At 50.5% G+C, this 23,043-nt stretch overlaps 1 protein-coding gene across 18 annotated transcripts in view; it reads left to right on the top strand.

The window, feature by feature from the left end:
• CACNA1C (calcium voltage-gated channel subunit alpha1 C) overlaps positions 1-23,043 on the top strand; it is an 800,874-nt gene that overhangs the window by 633,909 nt on the left and 143,922 nt on the right. For 13 of the 18 annotated variants that reach the window (XM_017863189.1, XM_017863123.1, XM_017863139.1 and 10 more), the window contains 10 exons: positions 2,624-2,753; positions 3,979-4,038; positions 8,869-8,975; positions 12,118-12,205; positions 12,698-12,805; positions 13,979-14,031; positions 14,345-14,491; positions 15,871-16,072; positions 17,910-18,068; positions 18,668-18,778. In XM_017863189.1, the coding sequence (XP_017718678.1) occupies positions 2,624-2,753; positions 3,979-4,038; positions 8,869-8,975; positions 12,118-12,205; positions 12,698-12,805; positions 13,979-14,031; positions 14,345-14,491; positions 15,871-16,072; positions 17,910-18,068; positions 18,668-18,778 (1,165 nt within the window). Of the gene's footprint in view, positions 1-2,623; positions 2,754-3,978; positions 4,039-4,185; positions 4,246-8,868; positions 8,976-12,117; positions 12,206-12,697; positions 12,806-13,978; positions 14,032-14,344; positions 14,492-15,870; positions 16,073-17,909; positions 18,069-18,667; positions 18,779-23,043 lie in introns of all 18 variants that reach the window. The other 5 variants (XM_017863204.1, XM_017863129.1, XM_017863173.1 and 2 more) reach the window with 1 other exon arrangement.

Below are 23,043 nucleotides of genomic sequence, written 5' to 3'. Positions count from 1 at the left end.
TTTGAGACTGAGTCTTGCTCTGCTGCCCAGCCTGGAGTGCAGTGGCACAATCTCGGCTCACTGCAAGCTCCACCTCCCAGGTTCAGGCCATTCTCCTGCCTCAGCCTCCCAAGTAGCTGGGACTACAGGCGCTCGCCACAGTGCCCGGCTAATTTTTTGTATTTTTAGTAGAGACGGGGTTTCACCGTGTTAGTCAGGATGGTCTTGATCTCCTGACCTTGTGATCTGCCCGCCTCGGCCTCCCAGAGTGCTGGGATTACAGGCGTGAGCCACTGCGCCCGGCCTTTTCTCTCCACTTTTTGAAATGTTTAAACTCTATTTCTATTCTTTGGGTGATTACCCTTGATAATTTACTAATTCTATTTAACTTAACAAAATGTGATGTTAAACAATATCAAGAATCTCCTCCTGTATAATAGATTGACCTTAGACTATTTTAACTCACTCATCTGCTCCTTACTTACATGGAATTGTCATTAGTATCTTAGTCCAACTTTTATTTTTAACCAACAAGTTAATGAGTCTTATTATCATATAGATAGTGTGTGTTTGGATATATGTACACCTTACCATTTTATTTGTTCACCATTTTTTTATTCATTTCCGTCCATCCTTTAGCTAACATTTTCTTTCCTCCTAAAGTACATTCTTTAGAAGCTCCTTTAGTTCCATAATGGCAAATTCACTTGGCCTCTACTTACCTATAACTGTTTTCACTTCTTGCTCTTGAAAGATAGTTTTGCTGTGAACACCATTTTAGACAGTTTTTGTCCTGCAGCACAAGAAAGGTGTTATTCCACTGTAAAGCCAGGTGTCATTCCAACTATGAGTTCTTTGTGAGTAACCTAACCTTTATTTGTAGCTGCTTTTAACATATTCTGTTGCCTTTGTGGTTGTATAGATTTACTACCATGTGTCAAGGTGTGGATTTCTTTCCATTTATCTTGCTTAGAATACATTCTGCTTCCTAAGCCTATGGATTTAGATTTTTATTTAGTTATTGAAAATGTATAGCCATAATGTTTAAATGTTACTTCTTTTTAATTCTATATTTCTTCCTTTTGACACTCCAAGTGGACATCTGTTAGACTTTTTCATTCTGTTCTCCCTCTTTCTTAGAGGGTCTTACATATCTTTCATCTCCTTGTCTTTCTGTATTCTGGGAGATTTCTTCAGCTGTATCTTCCAGTTTCTTAATTCTATTTTCAACTTAATCTATATTACTGTTTAAACCAATTTTTTATCTTGACCATTATATGTTTTTGTTTTAGCTGGTTCCATTTGTTGCTTGATTTCCAGATTCATCTCTCTAAATCTAGTAGTTTCTATCAATTCCTCATCTTTGTGATTTAGTCCTTTATTTCATTAAATATTTCAAATATAGTTGTTTTATAGTCTATATCTAATATTTCCAATACCCCCAGTCTTTGGAATCTAAATCACTTATCCGGTGTTTCTTCAGATTTCCCATCTTAGTGGCTTGTCCTTTTGTGCATCTGATGATCTTTGATTGTGACCCCAACACTTCTTCTTCATTTGTGAGAGTCCTGAGGACTAAAGTAGGTCTGGGGAGGCTTTCTTCCAGATGCCCCTTGGAGGTGTTGGCTCGGCCTAAAATTCCCAGGCTTTCCTGCCCCACCTCAAGACTGGCTTAACCTGCAATTTCTTGATAGCACTGCTGTTATTGGCTTCCATCCTCAAGCAATTCTGCCTTCCTGGCTGGCTCTCTCTCCATACATAGCCTCAGCTCAGTGGAGGTTGGTGGGAGGGGTTGTTGGTTTGAAGCAGATGATTCTTACAGCCATCTCCTAACTCTCATAAACCAGAATTGTCTCAGAGAGCTTGGCCCTTCGAGGGTTTGGTGCTTCTGCAGCAGCAGGGCTTCTCAGAGCATTTAGTCAACCATAATGCCAGGAGCAGAAGTCTGAAGGCTTGAAGCCCTGACTCCCCAACACTAAGGCTATATTTCTGGGCAAGCTTCTCCTACTTGGGTTTCAGTGTTCTTACCTGTGAAATGAAGATGATGACACTCATCCCCTCCTTCCTACATTGTTGTCAAGATGAGATGGTGTACAAGACACTTTCGCATTTAGGAACCTAGCATTTTTGGTACTATCACTGAGTGCCTAGAAGCTCAGTTGGGTAGTTGTGCTGGGGCATGGAAGTGAATTGCACATGTAAAGCTCTTACACAGGAGCAGATCACCTACAGAAAGCCGGCTTGGCCAGCTCCTCAGCATACCCAGCTCCGGGCAGTCCTATTGTTCCCTGTGCATAAGCATAGAGCAGATCTCATAAAGTGATTTCTTTTCAATGACAGGGAAAATAAGTCCCCAAACAAAAGCCAGTTATGAATGTCAGAGCAGGATTTGGGAATTCAGAGATTCTCAAAGGTCTCAGATGTAACCTTCTAAAATATCAAAGATGATATCTGCACCATGGGGGTCAGGGGCTGTCATTACCAAGTGGCAGTAAGACCTTCAAAATGAAGAGGTCACTTGAAGCCAACAAGCACCTGTTGCCAGCTGCTGGGAAGAGCTGAGGAGACGGGCTCCCAAGAGCTGGCTGCTGTTTCCCCTTGTCTGCCTTGACTTGTCTCTCCTCCTGTCCCCCCTCCCATACAGGTTTCGCCTCCAGTGCCACCGCATTGTCAACGACACGATCTTCACCAACCTGATCCTCTTCTTCATTCTGCTCAGCAGCATTTCCCTGGCTGCTGAGGACCCGGTCCAGCACACCTCCTTCAGGAACCATGTATGCATTGCCTGTGTCCTCTGCCCTCCTTCCCACTGGAGCTGTGCCGGGCCCACAGCTTCTGTTGCTGACATCATTGTTCAATCCGGAGCCCAATTCTAGATGTCATAATCAGATCCACAACTAACATTTCATTAAGAGAGTAGGGCTTGATAGAAAACCACCCTAGAACCACAGACAAGTAAGAGAGCATGTACCCAAATGCTCAGGCTGGTTTGATCATGGGCAAAGGGTAGGACTTCCATTGCCTGTGGATGTTCCCCAGGAAGCTCTAGTTCCCTGCAAACTTGGTAAAATGTGGCCACTGACTACATGCCCTCCCTTGCTCCCAGCGTACTATGACCAGAAGGGGAGCATCGGCAAATAAGTGCCAGTGATAAGGCTGACCTTACCTAAAAGAGAGTCTTGGTACCTTCAGCAGAGTAGACCAAATGTGAGGGCCCACCCAAGGCTCTGTTGAACAACATTAAAGGCCAGTTTAAGAATTGCTATATTTCAAAACCTCAAACCTTTGTCAAGTCCAACCAAGTAGGCATGAAGACAGCCTGCTGATCGAAAGCCATACCCATGCCAAAGTACTCTGCACTCCTGGGGCCTGCTTGGTCCCGGGCTGTCTTAGTGAGGTTAGCAGGTGTTGGCCCCACCCCTGATCCATCACCTGAAATAGAATAAGTATGCAATCCTGCAAAGCCGGTCGTCAGCCTGTGCAGACCTCACCTGAAGGATGCACCTCCCTTGCCCCAGAGGACATAACCCAGGAGTAGATTTCTACCAATACAGGAAGCTCGCCAGCTCAGTCCCACCCACATGAGCAAAGCATTTTTAATCTCCCTGCAAAAAGACAAACCCCATTCTCTGTCCTTTTGACAAGCATCTCAGTGGTCCGATTTGGGTTTGTAAGTAAATTGGATTAATGGGAAAAGCATCCAACCAGATGCTGCTCAGATCCAGTACCAGCTGAGGCCAGCCCTGGAAGCTCACCTCACTTATCTGGGGGCTTCAAGGGAAGCCGCTGTGCTGCCTGAGGCTAGCCCCACCTCAGGATCGCTGTGTGCGTGCTGCTCGCCCCCCATTTCCATCTGTGTCCCTGTGCAAAGGCTCAAGTGCCATGCATCTCATTTTGAAGTGTGGCCCCTTTTCTGGTGAACATCCACTGACCTCTCTTCCCATCCTGCTTTTCTCCCTTCCCCATCCCATCCTCACCCTGTTCCTTTTTGTTTTGCAGATTCTGTTTTATTTTGATATTGTTTTTACCACCATTTTCACCATTGAAATTGCTCTGAAGGTAAAGCCCCCATCCCCCTTTGCTCCTCCTGTCCCCCTTGTGCCAGCACCAGGTCTCTGCCGCTGTCTGTCGCTAACACACATGCTCCTTCCTGTTGGTGTCGGGTTCACTCTCAGAGCCACTAATCCAATTATGCTTATTTTTCAGATCCTAGGCAATGCAGACTATGTCTTCACTAGTATCTTTACATTAGAAATTATCCTTAAGGTAATGCAACCTGGGCAATGCATCCTCTGTGGCTTTCTTTGTGTATCTCTGCTCTGTCTGGCTGGCTCTTTTCTCTCTTCCTTTTCTTTCACTCTCTTTTTTTTACTCCCAAGCCTGAAATTGGAAAAATGAGTGCCCCTCACTTTGTGTGATGCACTTTGCCCAGACTCAGAAACCAGGAGCAACCTACCCCACTACAGCCCCTCCCTCCAGCCACCCCTAAGCAGTCTGTGCCCTGGAAGGGACACGTGTTGGTTGTGCCAACATGAAGGCTGCCATTTCACTGGTTTGGGCTGCAGCCGTCGGCAGCACTAGACATACATGCCCACACGCACCAGCTCTGGTTAATTGATACCTGAGCCCACGTAGAACTCTCCTTCCCTCCTCCTGCTCCATACACTCTGAAAGTGGGAAACCTCCTGGGGCGTGAAAGAATCACTTCGGCTGCTCTCTTTGGATGCCCGTCCTTAGCATCATCCTCAGTACTTGCAGCAGACATTGGGTCTAAGCTGGGGTTGGGGGCATGTAACAGTGATCACAGGCCTGCTGTGAGATGTGGAGCTGGTCTCCGAGCTGAGGGCTTTCAGCAGCTAACTATAGACGACTGCCGATCCCTCAGTCACCTGCTGCAAAGCTTTGTCACAGCGCCCCTTGCCCTGAGCGTGGGGGAGGGAGAACTGCTGGAGAGCTGAGTGCAGCAGGGTGAGAGCGGGTGCTGCAAGGAACCTGAGCACCCAGCCCCCAGCCCCCAGCCCTCGCCTGCTGCTGGCCCAGCTCAGTTCTGCTAAGGGAACTGCTACAACATTGCTACCCTCAGAACAGGCAGAGCCCACTGCCGAACAACACTGGGATGGGAGAGAGAGTATTCCTCCATTTTTCCGGTATATTTCTGAGTCTCTAAACCAATGCATGGCCAAGCCAGTTCATCTGAGAGTCAAGGTGTGAGTTCCATGGCCTCAGGGAACGTGTGTTCCTTTCTGAGCAAGGGGGTAGATTCTACCCTTTCCCCAAACAGAAGGACTAAGGCTCTGAAGTCCATGCTTCAGCTTTAGCTTCTTCCTGGGAGTCTAGCCTGGAACTCCCCCTCCCAAGGAGTCCAGAATCCCTTGTCATCCTCTTGCTGTGGCCAGTGCAAGCTGAAGTCCACACCTAACCGATGCCACTGCCAGCTGCAGGCCTTTCCTTCCCTGATGAGACTCCCTCATGATGGCCCAGCCTGTTGGTGGACATGACAGTTCAGTCACATCCAAATACAAATTGAATGGGGCAGTTTTTGTGTGCCTTCCCCTGTGTCCTTGTGCCCAGGATACTCAGGTGTCCCCAGCTTCCATCCCTGGTTCCCGCTAGCCAAGTATGTGGCTCAGATTTTTCTTTTCTGCTCATGGAGAGTAGATCTGACCAGGCTCTGGCTCCTGGAGGTCGGGAGAGGGAACTGAAAGTGGTGTGGCTGCACTAAGATGCACTGCGGCAAAACCTCTTTTCCATGGTGAGCTGGTTTGATTCCTGGACTTCAGATGCAGGGAGGCACACAGACACCAGAGCTCTTTCCTAGGACAAGAGAAGCTCTGAGGCCCAATTCTCAGTGCCCTTCTCCAGAGCTGCCCTTGTGGATTTCAATGGTGCTATTTCTCCTTCGGGATTGCCATACAAGCCAAAGTGAAAGGTCTCTTTGCAACCATTGTCATGGCAAGGTCCTTCCCTCCCCTCCATCCCCTCCCTCTTCTACTCTCTTCTATGCTCAGCATGCTTCTCGATAGAAACCCCAATGCCAGAACACCTCCCTATACCTCCTTCCCACTGGGTCCCTCTTCCTGGCCTAAGGCCCAGTGTCGTGTTGTGGCACAGATGACCGTGGCTGTCCAAGGGGGACATTTAGCACAAGGAACAGTGGAAGGGCCTGGAGGTGTTTGGCCTGAAAAAGGAAAGGTTTGTAGACCCCCAACAGTTGGCCTGAGTAATACAAGGGACTGTCACATAGAAGAGGAAGAAGGAGGCCGGGCGCGGTGGCTCAAGCCTGTAATCCCAGCACTTTGGGAGGCCGAGGCGGGTGGATCACGAGGTCAGGAGATCGAGACCTTCCTGGCTAACCTGGTGAAACCCCGTCTCTACTAAAAATACAAAAAACTAGCCGGGCGTGGTGGCGGCACCTGTAGTCCCAGCTACTGGGAGGCTGAGGCGGGAGAATGGTGTAAACCCGGGAGGCGGAGCTTGCAGTGAGCCGAGATTGCGCCACTGCACTCCAGCCTGGGCGACAGAGCGAGACTCCATCTCAAAAAAGAAAAAAAAAAAAAAGAAGAGGAAGAAGGTAGAATCAGGACCCATGAGTAGAAATCATATAAAAAAGACAGGTTTCCTAACTAGCAGAGCTGCCTGCAGAGGCAGGGATGGCCCGTGGTTGAACAGAGAGCTTTCCTACCCTTCCAGGCAGAGCCAGCGAGCCACGTCCCATTCCTTTCCTTCCTCAGGATAGAAGCACCCCAGCAAGGGCCGCTTCCCAAGTTATGGTGTGGAATTAGGAAAGCAGGACCCAGGTGGCTGGCAGTCGGAAAACAGGGTCAAAGAGGGACAGTTAGCACGGGGCACCTGAGCCTGGCTTTTCCTGATGTCCTGAATGCCACAGATGACTTTCAAGTAAATGCTCTGTTTTCCCCACGTCCGTTTGCCCTTTCTCGTACAGTCACTCTTCCTCTGGCCCTGGGTGCATCCTCCCACCGCCCCCACATGCACACACATGCACTTGCTCAAGTGTTGGTCTCCTTTGAGGGTCCCCAGACAAAACAGGAGCCCAAAACCAGAGGACAGAGTCGGCACTCTGAGCCTCACTAGTCCACCCCTCCGAGGAATGCTTTCCCCCGAGCGCAGAGGGTTCTGTCAGAGTTCAGCAGTAGCCTCGGAAGATCCAAGCCAGGAGCAAGAAGGAATCAGACCCAGTGCCTTCCTCACACTAAAAGCGAGGTGGCTGGGGAAGGCCTGGGCTTTCTGCAGGCACAGAGGGCTGTTCAGTTAATGTGAACTATGGGAGCCTGCTGAGTCCAGTCTCTGGGAGTCCCAGGTCTTCACTGAGAGGCGGAGAGGCAAGCCTTCCAGATGGTGGGCCTTCTGGAACTATACTCCCTTGCATCTTTTATATAATCTACCCACTTCTAAAAATCATTGCCCAACACAGGTGCCTGAGTCCTGTGGGACCCCCTGCTGCAAGAGATCAATGGAAAGAATTAGGTTGCAAGAGCTATTTTGCCCATTTCCCCTGTGTTTGCTTTTGAATGGCTCTGCGGACACTCTGCCCTGGGCATGCTCTGATTCCAAAGAGATTAACTGGGCCCCAGATGACCAGGGAGCCTTGCTCCCCTTCTCCACCATCAGTTCCACATTTTTCCCTTTGGCCGATGCTTCCTGTCTGCTGCCTGTCACCGCCCTTATCCTGGATAACCACAGGCCCTTATGCAAGTCGGCAACTATAAAGGCGATTTGTTGAGCGCCTGCAGTGCACAGCTTTACACCAGGCTCAGAGGGTGGTAATAATGGCCAAGTCCTGTAACAGTCATCATCATCTTGTGTGTTCTCTTTTAAAAAGTTTCCAAAGGGCTTTCACAAAGCCAGGGAATAGTTTCCTCACTTTATGATGAGAGAACAGAACTTTCCTCATCCAGGAAGCATCCAGAATACAAATCCAGGCTGTAGTGACAGCTCAGCCTTTTATGGGGCTCACTGTGGGCAGGGTGGGTCCTAAGTATTTTACACAGAGTTACCCGCTTGATGCTTACAACCCTGTAGGGTGGGTCGTATCCTCGTTTTCCAGTGAGGAAACAGAGGCACTAAGGGAAGTTGAGTTTCTTGCTCCCGGCCACACAAATAAAATACCACGGGGCTGGGATTCCAGCCCAGGCCACCTGGCCTCAGAGCCTGTGCTCTTAGCCACGGAGCCTCGTAGGCCCTCTGATCACACAGATTTTGCCCTTAAAAAACTCCAGATGCAGTCTAGAAGCAAGACGGGAGAATTGAGTTTAGAATAGTTGGCATCAAGCGTCAGCATCCTTTGAGGCCAGGAAGGGGAGGTACGCTAACTGCCAGAGTCACCACTGGAACTTCTCAGGATTTCTGATGATAAAGCAAACCTCGGCAAACCAGGATGGCTGGTCACCCTGCTGGGCATGCCCCCCCGCCCCCACCACCACTCCCTGCAGATGCCTGGTGCCCTCGGCTGGCCTAAGGACTCAAGCGTTCGGAGAGGCAGTTGGGACGTGTGCTCCCAGCCCGAGAGCGTCAGGAAAGGACCTTGCAGGCCCGAAGCCATGGACTTGGGATGTGGAACAGTGGGAAATTAGAGTGGGATGGTGGGGCCCACGTGAAAAGGCTTTGAATGTAGGACTAAAGAGCCTGGCGTGGCCTGGCAGGTGCAAGGAGCCACCCAGAAGTCCTGGGCTGGGAGATTCTTGGGCGATTGTGTGCATGGTAGCAGAACTCTTTCCTTGGCACCATATTGCTGTCTTTGTCCTTCCTGTTCCCCATGGATGGTGCTTGGGACTTGCCCAAGGAATGCTGTGGGAGGAAGGGGTGGTGTGAGGGGTCTCTGGGCTCGGGCTAGGGCCACTCACACGGGTGTTTCTCCGTCCCTCCCTGCAGATGACGGCTTATGGGGCGTTTCTGCACAAGGGCTCCTTCTGCCGGAACTACTTCAACATCCTGGACCTGCTGGTGGTCAGCGTGTCCCTCATCTCCTTTGGCATCCAGTGAGTGGGCCCCCTCAGCCCTCGACGGGCCATGCAGCTAGCAAGGGGTGCCAGAGAGGACAGCCAAACCCTGGGGGGCCCGCCTGCAGGGCCACCGCAGTGTGATGAGAGCGGGGTGGGGCCTCCAAAGCGGTGCATGGCGGCGTTGAATTCTTGGATCCGTGTCTTCAGTGGTCTGACACTTGGGGCAGGTTGATCAGGCGCGAATATGTTTAAATACCTGGGTTTTGCCATGACAGGCGGGGCCAGGCTCAGCTATTAAGAAACGGTTGTCTCCAGGACCTTCCTGCCTCCTCCACCACGGCCCCAGTGCCCTAGGCTGACCTTCAGCAACCCATAGTCTGCCACTACCGTGGCCTCTCCTGACCTGGACCCTCCTCCCTTTCTCTCCCCTCTCTCTCCAGCCAAAGCACCTCATGTATGAGTGTATGTGGGAATGTGTTATATATGTCTGTGTAAGTGTGGGGTGTATGTGTGCATGTGTGTGTATGTGTGGGGTGTGTGTATATGTGTATGTGTGTTTGTGGATGTGTGTATGTGTATACGTATGCACTTGTATGCATGTGTTTGTGTGTGTGTGTCTGCATATGTGTATATGGGTGTGTATGTGGATGTATATGTGAATGTATGTGCGTATGTATGTGTGTGTGTGTGTGTGACTGTATATTTGTGTCTTGTGTGTGTGCGTGTGTATGTACGTGTAAGTGTGTGTGTGTGTGTGTTTTTCATTTCACTGGGCTGGGGTACAGTCTGGGTGTGAGTTCTAAGAGATCTCCAGGTGACTCCCCTGTACAGCCAAGGTTGCAGACCTCGTTCAGATGTGGAGGATCTGATTACTAGTTTCTACCAAGTTCTAACAGCTAATAGTGTGAATCCTACACTTTAACTTTCAAAGCACTTCCACATACAAGTTCTTCTATGGTCCTCACACACACAAAACGATGGGGGAGACAGGGCAAGTGTTATTATCATCATTGTATAGATGGGGAATTTGGGGTTCAGGACATCATGACACTTGCTCAAGGTCACACCTATGGTAAAGAAAGGCCTAAGTCCTGTGGTTCCTAGATCTCTCCTCCCAAGCGTGTTTTCACGGTCGGCTGAGATCATGCAGGGACCGGGGCCTTGGGAGAGACCCTTTTCTGTGATCATCAATTGTATTACCCCGTATTTTCTGCCTGGGAGCCTACAAGTCTAGATTTGAATCCCAGCGTGGCCACTCGATCACTATTTAACCTTGAACGAGGAATTCTTCCTCTTTAGCCTGTGTGTTTCCCATCTGACCTTTAAACCCCTCCCGTTGTAATTCAGTGCAAGCTGACTCCCTCCCAGAGAGACTGTAGGAGAGACACAGTGATAGACAGGAGTGGCCTTTGCATCTCTTGGAATAAAAAAGAGCTATGCGCCAGAGAAATCGGATCTTTCTGCCAGCCCCTTCTTGAGCACATCATCCTGACCACACAAAGCATGAAATCAGCACTTGCTGGCCTGCCATTCATTGTTAAGGTCCCAAGGCAGGTATGAGGCTCTCTAAAAGCTTGAGAGGCTGTCTCAGGTAGTTAGCCCGTGAGGGTTAGGATGTACTCCACAGCTGCTCCCCGAGGTGGTATGGTTAATAAGCCCCACCTGGGTAGGACGGACAGCTCCAAAAACCATCCAGGCATCTTGCTCAGGGGCCTGTCTCCTGCTGTCTCCATCGCACTGGGGAAAAGCAGTATCCTGAGACTCCGAGAAGCTCTGGCTTGGCCTCAGTATCCCGGGAGTATGGAACCTGTAGTGCAGTGTAGGAGCCAAAGGGCCTTCTGAAGGGTCACTAAAAATCAGCCGACAAAAGAAAGGTTAATTGGAGAAAAAGCGTTCACATTTATTTCACGTGTATACACAGAGCCTTCAGAATACAGACCCAAAGATACAGGGGAAATTGTCCATTTTTATGCTTTGGTTCCAAAAAAGTATGGACAGCCATGTAGAAATGTGATTGGACAAGAAGGGCAGGATCTAACATGAATAGACTGAGTGGGGAACCCAGCAAGGCCTCTCTCTAGGTTCTTCGCCTCTCTGTGAAGCATTCCTTCCTTCTGGGCTGGGGATAGGATCCTGTCTGCAATAGGAGTCTTAGGATCTTCACTCCCACGTGGTAGATCTGATGATTTTTTATGGCCAGTTTTTATACAGAAAAGCAGAGGGAAAATTTGAGTAATATTTTTAGGTTGTGTGGCTGGCTTTGAGGAAACGGGGTTCTGGGTTCTGGCTTCTTGACCCATCTTGGAGAAGAGGGATTCTAGAGTCTATGGCTAGCCTCGGAGGAGAAGGGGACGGAGACAGGAGGGCAAGAGAAGTTCAGAGAAAAACCTGTGCTTCCGAGACTGCTTCTAAGGCAGCTGTTTCAGGGTGCTGTTTCCTGAGCCCCAACAGTAAAGCCCACCCTTCCTTGGAGTCCTGAGTGTGCTCTGGGTGAGTTTTAGGTGTAGGTGCCAGGGGCAACTGTCTAGGGTATGTGTTTGGAGATACACACTAAGACATCTCCTCCCCATGCCCATCACCTCCAGCCACAAGGCCCGAGATCCCACCATTAGTACGGCATTCCTTTAAGTGTAATGATGTCTTCAGCAGGCATCATGATAAAAGGTACCATTTAGGCAGTTTATCAAGCACACGGCTAGGTGATTTACATGGAACTCTTATATAACCCTTACAAAGACCTTCTGAGCTGATTACAGACCCATTTTACAGATAAATAAACTAGAGCTCAGAAAATTGAGGAAATTTATCCTCAGACCCTTGGCTAGCAAGTGCCTGTGCTGGGCTCTGAATTCCCATGGCCTCGCTCTGGATTTCTTCTGTGACACTGTGGGTGCCCCTGCAAGTAGCACAGTACATTGCTAATGACCTGCCTTGAGCCACCTTGCGTATTATTTATTCACCCACAGGAAAGCCCCAGGGTTATAGACAAGCTCCAGGCTCTCACAGGGTGGGAGACAGGAGTAGAGAGTGGTCCCAGAATGCAGACGTCCCCAAGATGAGCTTTACGTTTTCTCAGGTTTGCCTGGGATTCACCTCTCAGGACACTCCCTTACCACATTATTTTTGCTCCCCCCAGAAACAGGAGGAGCTTACTACCCTGCCTGTTTCCCTCTCCCAGGTCCAGTGCAATCAATGTCGTGAAGATCTTGCGAGTCCTGCGAGTACTCAGGCCCCTGAGGGCTATCAACAGGGCCAAGGGGCTAAAGGTAAGTTGAGGGCATGGGTAGGGAGGCTCCAGCCAGCCCTCTGGGGAGTGGGAGCTCCACAGAGGTGAGGGGTGGGTTGGAAGGAGGAGATGATGGTCAGGCCAAGTGGCTGCCATGTGGGGTCCCGGACACTGGTACCACTGCATGTCCCGGATCCGTAATGAACAGAAGAGTAACAGAGGCAGTCATCCAAAGCGTCTTCCCTAAGCAGAACGTGCCAAAGGGAGATCCCATGAAAACCCTGGGCCCCTGTGGTGCCGCCGTCCCTATATTCCTCCCACTGTAAGATGGGAGGTCGGCAGGGCTTTTGTCCTTGTAGTCACGGAGAGCCCAGTGGGGGCCTTTGCATCCCATTAGGGTCCATCACTTCCCATGTGCCCCTCTCAGCCCAATTACTCTCCCTTGTGGCAAACGGGCTGCCCCGCTACCTCCTGGAAAGGCTCCTGGCATCTCCTGAAGCCACATCTCTCTCCCCGTCCCTTCCCACTGCAGCATGTGGTTCAGTGTGTGTTTGTCGCCATCCGGACCATCGGGAACATCGTGATTGTCACCACCCTGCTGCAGTTCATGTTCGCCTGCATCGGGGTCCAGCTCTTCAAGGTAAAGTCTGGGCTACGCTGTGGTCCTGCTTCCTCCCCTCCCATCAGCATTCCCGGGGAAGGGAGCTGGCAGATACAGGACAAACAAGACAGTGGCCCAGGCCAGACTTGGCCTGGATGTAACCTCCACCTGCAGCCCAACTCCACCTTCAGACCAGGGGAGGGAGGTGCTGGAAGGCGGTATCGGGCCACCAGGCCAGAGGCCCCTCACCCTCTCCACTTCACCTGCCCTTCAGGTCACTGCCCTTCCTTCTAGAAAGAGAGGGAGAGGGACTTTCATCCTGTGGAAGCTCTGTGTCAGTCACTTGCTTAAAGCCTGCAGCAGTGACCTATTACCAACAGCATCACGTCCCTGCTACACCACCCAGCTTTCAGAGCCCTGCACCTGTCAAAGTCAGCTCCCGCTGCTTCCTGCAGCACTCCTCGGCTACAGCGAGGCCAGTGCCCTCCTTGGATTCTGGTCTTTTTTGTCCTCACCCTTTTAGTTCTGCTATTCTCCCACCTAGAGCATTCTCCCCTGCCACCCCACCCCCCGCACTGTGTAGACTCCCATCTAATTCATCCCTCTGAGTCCGGCTCCATTTCTCCCTCCCTGGTAAGACCTTCCTGGAGAGTACAGCTCCCATGCACCTGAGCTCCTGTTTTTGCATTGCAGGGCTACTTGCAGCACTGGTGTCTGTATTCACCACTGTTTTGTGCATGTGAGTCAGGCCCTGCGCATCTGGATTCTGCACTTTTGTTTTTTGTTTGTTTGTTTGTTTTGTTTTGTTTTGTTTTTGAGACGGAGTCTGGCTCTGTCACCCAGGCTGGAGTGCAGTGGCCAGATCTCAGCTCACTGCAAGCTCCGCCTCCCAGGTTCACGCCATTCTCCTGCCTCAGCCTCCTGAGTAGCTGGGACTGCAGGCACCCACCACCATGCCCAGCTAATTTTTTGTATTTTCAGTAGAGACAGGGTTTCACCATTCACAGGATGGTCTCTATCTCCTGACCTTGTGATCCGCCCGCCTCAGCCTCCCAAAGTGCTGGGATTATAGGTGTGAGCCACCACACCCAGCCGGATTCTATGCTTTTTGTCCCTAGCACAGTGCTGGGCCTATGGAGGTGCTCACTAATTGTTTTTGGATTGACTCATTGATTACTGAACATCTCTAATACTCTGTTCTCTGCCTTCCAGGGAAAGCTGTACACCTGTTCAGACAGTTCCAAGCAGACAGAGGCGGAATGCAAGTGAGTGGAGGTGGGAGGGCAGCCAGGGCCATGGCCAGTCAGCCCCAGGAGGCTGGAGGCTTGACCAGAAAGGAGGGACAGCTCATTTTCTAGGACTGCAGTGGCACCTGGACTTTTGCCTGTGTGTAATCTGGCCTCGCTGACACAATGCGTAGCATTTTTTCTTCCTGAAGTTTCTGCCCACGGAAGCTCCTCCTGTGGCTGGAACCGTGAAGGTCAAGCCAGGCAGTCCCATCCCACCCAGCATTCAGGGTGACTGGCAGGCGTGAGGGAAGATGGGAGACTCCAGAGTAAACTCCTTCTCCTTTCTCAGGGGCAACTACATCACGTACAAAGACGGGGAGGTTGACCACCCCATCATCCAACCCCGCAGCTGGGAGAACAGCAAGTTTGACTTTGACAATGTTCTGGCAGCCATGATGGCCCTCTTCACCGTCTCCACCTTCGAAGGGTGGCCAGAGTGAGTATGCAAACCAAGGCCTCACAAACCCTGCCATTCAAGGGCCAGTGCTGACTTTCCAGCCCAACCCCAAGTTGTGTTCATGTCCCGCACTCCTTCCGAACGTCATATTTACCTGGGTCCTCCCCAGGCAGTGAGATGTCTTTCTAGAACGACTTATAGTCCACTGTCACTGCTGAGACACAGACTCTTCCTTCTCTAGAAGGTGTCAAGAAACTCCCACCAAAAAGGACCTTTTTTCAGCCCTCTCTCCAACCTCAGCATGAGCCACAATGTCAGAGGTCTCTGTCATTACCCTTCTGGCATCTGGGAGTTGGGTGTGGGGAGAGCTTCTCCAGGTGCGGGCCCTGTGGTCACCATAGAATTCAAAATTACCACCACTCCCAGCGTGCCCTTCATTGGGGTAAAGATGGCTGAGATATCTTTATTAACTGGACCTCGGTCTCCTTAGAAAAAGCCTTGCCTATATTTACAGAGGATAGTAAGAAAGGTGATGGAAGCCTGGGCCCCACTTCCTCTGCAGAGGCAATGCGTTTGTGCCTAGAGCAGCCCATGGCCCTTGCACACTGTGTCACCTCTACCAGGCAGCTTCCCATCAGGTCCTTATGTCTTTGTATAGACACCTGTTTTTCTCCCAATGTATATTCCAGTGAAATTAGAATCTGAAAGTCAGAAAATTCTAAATGTTTCTAAGTCAACAGCAATGCATGGATCTTAGGTGAGAGTCATCATTATTATGTGGTAAAATATAGGTGATAGAGAATAACCAAGTGCTGTGCAGGGCTACGGAGGAAGGAAAAGAGATAATCCCTGTCCGTGAAGAATAACAAGCTCCGTGGGGCATAGAGCCAGGCTCAAATGACTGGCATATGTATGTAAACTGCTTAAGTCTAAAACCAGACCATTGGTAGTGATCGGAGTAGCATGGGTCATGTGAGTGTTTTTATCTAAGCGGATATTTGCTCTCGGAGAGATTTATTTTACATTCCCTCTAACATCCTCTGAGTCCAGCCAGTTTGCAAAGCTGTCTCAATATTTACCAATATTTCCAGTATTTGAAATCAATGCCCATGACTCATGTTACATTTAAATAGCTCTTCACAGTTTCAAAACACCTTCCTATACATTATTCTAACTTCCCTGCAAGGTAGGAAAGTCGGGAATTATTGTCTCCAATTTACAGATGAAGAATCTGAGTCTCAGAGAGGTTAAGAGCTTTGCCCAAGGTCACACAGCCAGTAAGTGGCCAAGCTGGGACTCCAGCCCAGAGCTGTCTTCTGCACCCTGATCCCTGGGATCCCTGGAGCAGTGGTACCATCCTTCTGCAGAGGGGACCCTGCTTCTCCAGCTCCCTCTGTGGGACCTGTCTCCTCCTGCAGGCTGCTGTACCGCTCCATCGACTCCCACACTGAAGACAGGGGTCCCATCTACAACTACCGCGTGGAGATCTCCATCTTCTTCATCATCTACATCATCATCATCGCCTTCTTCATGATGAACATCTTCGTGGGCTTCGTCATCGTCACCTTCCAGGAGCAGGGGGAGCAGGAGTACAAGAACTGTGAGCTGGACAAGAACCAGGTAGCTTCCTAGGAAGGAGCGGAGGGAAGCGGGGCCCGTGGAGGGAATGGCCGCCTGCGGCCCACCCTGCAGAGGAGCTGCATCAGGGAGAGGCCGTGCAGATACTGAGATCATCTCTACTTCTCAACCAGAGTGGGCTCTCAGTCTTTTTGAGGGACCTGTGCAAAAGAAATGCATATTCCCGCAAACCCCAGATCTGGCAAATGTGCTCAGCCCACAGGTATCTATGAAGCTTCTACTTAAGGATACTCTGAAAGGTTTTGTCAAAAAAAAAAAAAATCTCATGCCCTATCTAGAAGTTAACAAGATAGAAGGACCCAATTGGGTCGGCACCATTGATACGGAGGAGAGAAACTAGAACTACGAGGGAGTGAGGGCTTTTGGGGTGGGGAACAGGACGGCTTCAGGAAACCACTCTTCTATGGTTTCTTAAGTAAAACCCAGAGGACTCTGTGGGAGGTGGGGGCAGGAAAGAGGCTTAAGTGGGAGTGAGATGGCGATGCCAAGTATCGTGACAGGTTCTGGTAGCCGTGGAGAGCTGGCAGTGCCGTGGCTGAGTCAGGAAGCTGTTAGGGTGGGAGGTAGGTGTAGTGCCTCAGGTCTGTTACCCAGCTCGGCTCCCACTGGGAGGAGTCCGTGGGGAAGCACATCCCGGTCTGTGAATAAGGAGTGCCCACGGGAAGGAACGCAGCATGGTGTGCCCTTTGTGACCCTCACCAGGCCAGCCAATCCCCTGTGGGTCTTGAAGTCTACATCTCAGGCATAGATTCACTCTGCTGGCTGCTGCGTGGACCCTGGATTGAAAGAAGACAGGAAAGAGGGGAGGCCAGTTAGAAAGTGGAAATGAGAGAGGATTAGACCCCGATCTAATATCAGGTTAATGATGGTAGCGATGGAAAGAATAGGAGGAGGTAAAAGCGTTAAGGCTCAGGTATTGGACACCGGGACTGAGGGTTTGAGAAGAGGCTGGGGAGATTCCCCAGTTCCTGATCTGGAAGCCTAGGCAAAGTGCAGAGAAACGGACTGGCTCTTTGCCAGAGTCCCAAGAATCTAGTTAGTCCAGAATCTTCTTCCGTCTCAGTGAACTGTGTTTTTCCATCTTATGGACACTGGCAAATAAGAAAGATTGATTTAATTGGCCAGGCACAGTGGCTCATGCCTGTAATCCCAGCACTTTGGGAGGCCAAGGTGGGTGGATCACTTGAGGCCAGGAGTTTGAGAACAGCCTGGCCAACATGGCAAAACCCCATCTCTACTAAAAATACAAAAAATTAGCTGGACATGGTGGCACGTGCCTGTAATCACAGCTACTTGGGAGGCTGAGGCAGGAGAATCGCTTGAGCCTGGGAGACGGAGGTTGCAGTGAGCCGAAATCATACCACTGCACTCCAGCCCACTGGATTCAGGACAGGAAAGAAAAACTGAGGAGAGAAGGTACCCAAGGAAGGTCTGTGGCATGGGATGTAATCAGTGAGAAGCCCAGCTGTCAGTGGGTCAGCAAGCACATTCTTAGCGATGCCGACTCCCTGCTGAGGCACATGAAGGCATCACCAGGCGGAGGAAAGGAGATGTATGGTCCCTGCCTAGGACCTTGATACGGGGATTTGACAAGAAGGGGCTCTCTCCTTGATTAAGGGGGCCGTGGAAAAATCGAGACATTTTCCAAATAACATCTCCCACCTGTAAGTGAGCCAGAGCAGCCAATGATTTCTCTGACTTCTGGAGAACCCCACCCTGCAGTGTGTGGTTTCATTCACATCCCACACTTCTCTGCCAGCTCCCCCCACACCCTCCAGGTAACTAACCCCACTCTCCCCATCCTCCACCACCCTCCCAGCGACAGTGTGTGGAATACGCCCTCAAGGCCCGGCCCCTGCGGAGGTATATCCCCAAGAACCAGCACCAGTACAAAGTGTGGTACGTGGTCAACTCCACCTATTTCGAGTACCTGATGTTCGTCCTCATCCTGCTCAACACCATCTGCCTGGCCATGCAGGTCAGTCCAAGGGGGAGCACAGCCACGGTGCTGCAGGAGGGAGGCATGCCATGGGGATGCAAAGCGTAACGGAGCGGCAGGCAGCTCAGTGCATTGCCTTCCTGGTCGCCAAGGGAGGCAGCTGGAGAAAGACGGATGTTCCCTGCCAAGGATGTGCTCCTCTCTGGGCCTTAGGGAAGAATCCATGGCACCCTGGGTTGATCAATGGAGAGAGGGGAGGAGATGGAGAGGGGAGGGAGTGAGCTGGACACATTCGTTGTTGCCGGGAAGGTGTGGCGTGTGGAGGTGGGTTCTGCATCCACCCGTCTTCAGGGACAGAGCTTGTTCCCAAGCTCTCTTGAGTGCCGGAAGTCTCCATAAAGTTGTCACGGCCAACCGGGGAAATGAACACAGATGTGTTCAGAGATGGTAGAGCAGGGAAGAGCTTGGAGTTCTCCTGAGTCCTCCTGACTGCCCACAGAGAGGTGGGTGGCCCTCTGCGGTTGGGTTCGAGGAAGGTCTTGCTGAGACAAGGGCCCCCGAGAGGGGTGGGCAAAAGGTGGGGAGGAGGAGAGACCTCCCTGCCCCATGTTCACAGCTCCTCCCCTCTCCTGATGCAGCACTACGGCCAGAGCTGCCTGTTCAAAATCGCCATGAACATCCTCAACATGCTCTTCACTGGCCTCTTCACCGTGGAGATGATCCTGAAGCTCATTGCCTTCAAACCCAAGGTAGGCCTCTGAGAAAGACCTTTGATTCACAGGCATCAGGGGTGGACAGGACGGGGAGGTGGGGTGCAGGTATTGAAGGCAGAATCAGGAGAAAAGGGAAAAAGGCATCAGTGAAAGACCATCCCTGCTCCAATGATCAGTGCTCCAACTCCTCCACCTGCCCAGAGCTGAACCAGGCCAACTCCGGGAAACCCTCTCAGCTCTCGGTGTTGACCCCAGCTGGGATGCACAGGCTGCAGATTCCTCGCTGAGCTGAACCTCTGAGCCTCTCCTGGGAGAGGCAGGTGATGGTCTTTCTCCTATGTCCCATCCTCTAGTACATAACCTGTTAATAGAAGAAACTATGCCCATAGACTGGCAGACCAAACCTCTCTGGGTCCAGCCCCCCAGATCCACTCAGGCCCCTGTTCCACCCTCCTCCCATTTCATCAGCCACACAGACCAACCTCATATAAAACATTCAGCCAGGGCTGGATTTGCTCAGGGCTCAGGGCTACAGCCTGTGGGCACTCCTGTTCCCTGCCTCAGAGGCTATGGCATTGCTGCTTACACGCTCTGGTGCAGGAAGAACAATTACCTGCAAATTTCTCTGCTTTGTTCCTCATTTGTAAGGGCAAGATTAGGCCTGCTCTACTGAATGAGGCAGGGTCAGAATTCCTGTCCTTTGGATCATCTGTGCCCTTCCTAGCCAGTCACCCCTGCTGTCCTCAGTGGTGGAGGGGCAGACACTGCTGTGAGCCACACCTGCCACCCTGGGCCTCTGTAGATGGATCAGAATCACCGGCATCCACTGGCCGGGATTCACCACCAGGACAGCTGCTTCTGAGGAAGGCTGTAAGAGCAACTGAGCAGCCCCCAGGCTACCATGACACCTTTTGGAGAAGGATGAGAAGGAACGAGTTCTAGGAGCATCATGCGGTTGCAGACTTGAGACAATCTCTCCAGCCCACTGAGCCTTCTCCTCCCTCCTTTAGTGTTTTTCCCAGATGCAACACAGATCAACAGGAGGCCAAGAGCAAGAGTCCCTGGCCGTATTTTCTGTTTTCATTCAAGTTTTTACTAGTCTCAAGATTAACTGGGGGTGGGGGAGGGTCCAGCTTGGCCTTCGAATCCGTGTTCGTTGAGGAGATACCCGTAGCCTTCTTCGCATGAATATTCAACTCACAGTTTTGATTCCGTGTCATGTGCTACACATATATCACCGTGTGTCGTCCTCAAAACGTCCCTATGAAGTAGGTATTAGCATCCCTCTGTAGAGAGGGAGGGGGAGTGAGGCTCAAACAATTAAGTGCCCAGTATTCATTGCTCCACTACTAAGAACTGGCAGAACGGAGACTGGAATCTGGCACCTCTGACTTCACTGTATTTTCCACCACACTGAGGTTAATTAGCATTTTCCCAAGTCAAGTGCTGTGCGGGTATTTTTCAGGAGGAGGGAAACAAGCTTGGAAGGACTTAAAATACAAGACAGTATTCCTACAGTGCAGGTGCTTCTCTCGCTCAAAGAGTGCCTGGGGAGCCCAGCTGATTTTCATAGAGTAAGGCTCCTAAAGGACATCCTTTGGTAATAGAACGGTGGTTTCCTGCCTTCTCCAGAGAAGCAAGTATACTCTTTTTCACCTTCCTGTATAAGTCCCATTTAGGAGGACAGATCTTGTCCTGACCTAGAGAGGACCCCTGGGTTGCCCTGACACCTTCCTTAGGGCGCACGGTGTCTCTGCCGCTGCATGGCCCTGTTCCAAGCCCTGCAGCCCAGGAGCTCTGACAGTCACCACCCACAGCAGCATGACCAGCTGAGGCTAGGAGTGCAGTCACTGCCGAGCCGAGCCTCAGTGTCGGGTGACATCCTCTCAGTGGGAAAACTGGCGTCGTTTTCATCCAGTGTCATGAGACATATGGTTTAAATATTTCAAAGCCTTGAGTCATTCCACAATTGACTCAGATGTGTTTCTGACGATGTCTGAGGCAGTCTGGAGAGCCTGCAGTGGACTATCTGAATCATGCCTCCTGAGCACGGGAGACATAGGGACAGCCTTCCCTGGGAAGTGCATGAAATTGACACCTGCGGGAGCTTCGGTCTAAAAGACACTCCACCTAAATCCTGCAAATCAAGGAATAAGCCAGTTTCCTAGGAAGTAACTATTGCGGGTGGTCTAAACCAGAAAGTGCCTCCTAATTTCCTCTGTCCCTGGTTTTCTATTGTGAGAAGATGGGGCAAGATAACAGAGACTTTTACCCAAGAAGAAAGAGAGCCATCCTGGGGCCATTTGCGTTTCACACTCCTGTGGTGTAAAGAGAAAGGAAAATGGATCTTTCCCTATGAATTTCCCTAAAAGGGCTCTGGCCATATTCCCTATGAATATCCCTAAAAGAGGGGGATAAAGGTGTCCACTGAGTTGGGAGCATCATGGAGCACAGCTGGGTCCCTGGATTCTTTCTGAGCTATGTTCTTCATTCACAAATAGACTCCAGGAAAAGCAGCTCCAAATTTTTCGGGCAGAAAACCAAACTGGAAAAACCTGAAGCTCTGGAAGAGCTATTCAGCTGGATCTGGCCCAAGAACCAGTGACTTCTAACCATGACCTGAATCCATGACAACTTTCATTTCCCACCATTAACTAGGACTCTGTGCTGCACTTTTTATTTCACTGGCATGCTGTTTGTGTATGACCCAGATGAGCATCAGCATTTGCTGTGAAAGGACGGCTAGGAACCAAGGATGTCAAAGACAGTCTGAAGTTGTCACTGCTTATGTTTCGTCTCTGTAACTGGCTGGTTGGTTGTTCCATCAGCCAGTCAACTTGTATTCTTGCTTCATTCTTTCATTGTTTTCATGGTCATGGATGTTCCCAATTTCTTCATTTCTGTGTGTTCTCCTCACTACTCCATGGAAAGTAAATTTACTCAAGTAAGTCCCTGCCTAAAATCTAACCATCCCACTCCTTAAATTCATACTCTGTTCACACACACAAAAAAATCACACAAAGAAACTAGGGATCAACATAAACCAGTTTAGATTGAGTCGGTCCCCCACAAAGCCTCAGGAACCTGCGGGGATGGTTTGAAGAGAGTGAGATGGATCATGGCAGCATTGATTTGAATAGTGAACAGTGATCCAGAAGGACCTCCTTCCATAGAAGGAAGAGGCCATGACCTGGAGATAACCGGATGGCCCCTGCGCCCCACACAATGGTGCAGGACCAGGTTGGGCAGCATGAAAAGTGCTGGCTGGAATATTCTGAAGGTAATTAAATAACTGGATTGTTCTATCATGAACTGATGCTTGTCAGCAAAGACAGGAAAATAAATTTTAAAGATACTCTTATTGATTTGAACTGAAAATATGCAATGCCTGGGGAAAAGTCTAATAGAAATGGCTAAGATCTCTACAGAGAAAATGATAAAATTGAAAGGAATTCAAGAAAAGCTGATAACTGAAGACATCTGCCACGTTCCTGAATTGGAAAGCTCAATATTATTAAGGTATCATTTCTCCTCAAACTGATCCATAGGCTCAATACCATTCCAGTTAAAACTCCCAATTGCACTTTGCTGGAGGTGAGAATGGCAGGAGAGGTAGCCGCACTGCAAATCCTTTATGGCCAACAGGATGAGGCTGGGTGGTCCTGAGGCTTCAGCCCCTTTGAGCAGCTCCGACGTCACCAAGGAGGCAATGCACAGGAGCCTGGCACGGGAAGCAGTGTCTGTCTCAGCTACTCCACTGTCAGCTGCTGTTAGTGGGAGTGATGATGTCACTTAGTTGCCTGAGGTTTGCTGTCGAGGATGTCTCAGCAAGGGCACTGGGGGAGGAGGAGCTGCAGGAGGCAGTGAGTGAGAGGCTGGGCTCCAAGCCTCTCCTCCTCAGTGGAACATGGTATGCCCAGGAAGGCAGGGGTTCACCCCATGGAAGGCTCCTAACTCGTCCCCTCCCCACAAGCTCCCACCTAGACCATGGAGGGGTGAAGCAGCTGAGACTCACCTCTGCCCCTCACCTGGAGCCAGCCCACACAGGGAGTAGCCAGTACTCACCTCCCCGAGAGGAGGATGCTGGAGGGGCCTTGACCCTGGAGGGGCCTTGACCCTGGCAGCTCTCTGGAATCAAAGTCTCAATCTCCCTTTTCGGTTTTCTCCCATCCTGAGAATGGTCCAGAGGGGAGAATGGACCCAGAGTGAAAGCACTCATTGGCCCTTCTGACACCCTGCTTTCTTTTTTATTTATTTATTTATTTATTTATTTATTTATTTATTTATTTATTTATTATAGT

The sequence above is a fragment of the Rhinopithecus bieti genome, unplaced genomic scaffold (genome assembly GCF_001698545.2).
Source record: "Rhinopithecus bieti isolate Rb0 unplaced genomic scaffold, ASM169854v2 scaffold_2654, whole genome shotgun sequence".
NCBI lineage: Eukaryota > Metazoa > Chordata > Mammalia > Primates > Cercopithecidae > Rhinopithecus > Rhinopithecus bieti.
This window is presented reverse-complemented; position numbering and strand designations above follow the sequence as displayed.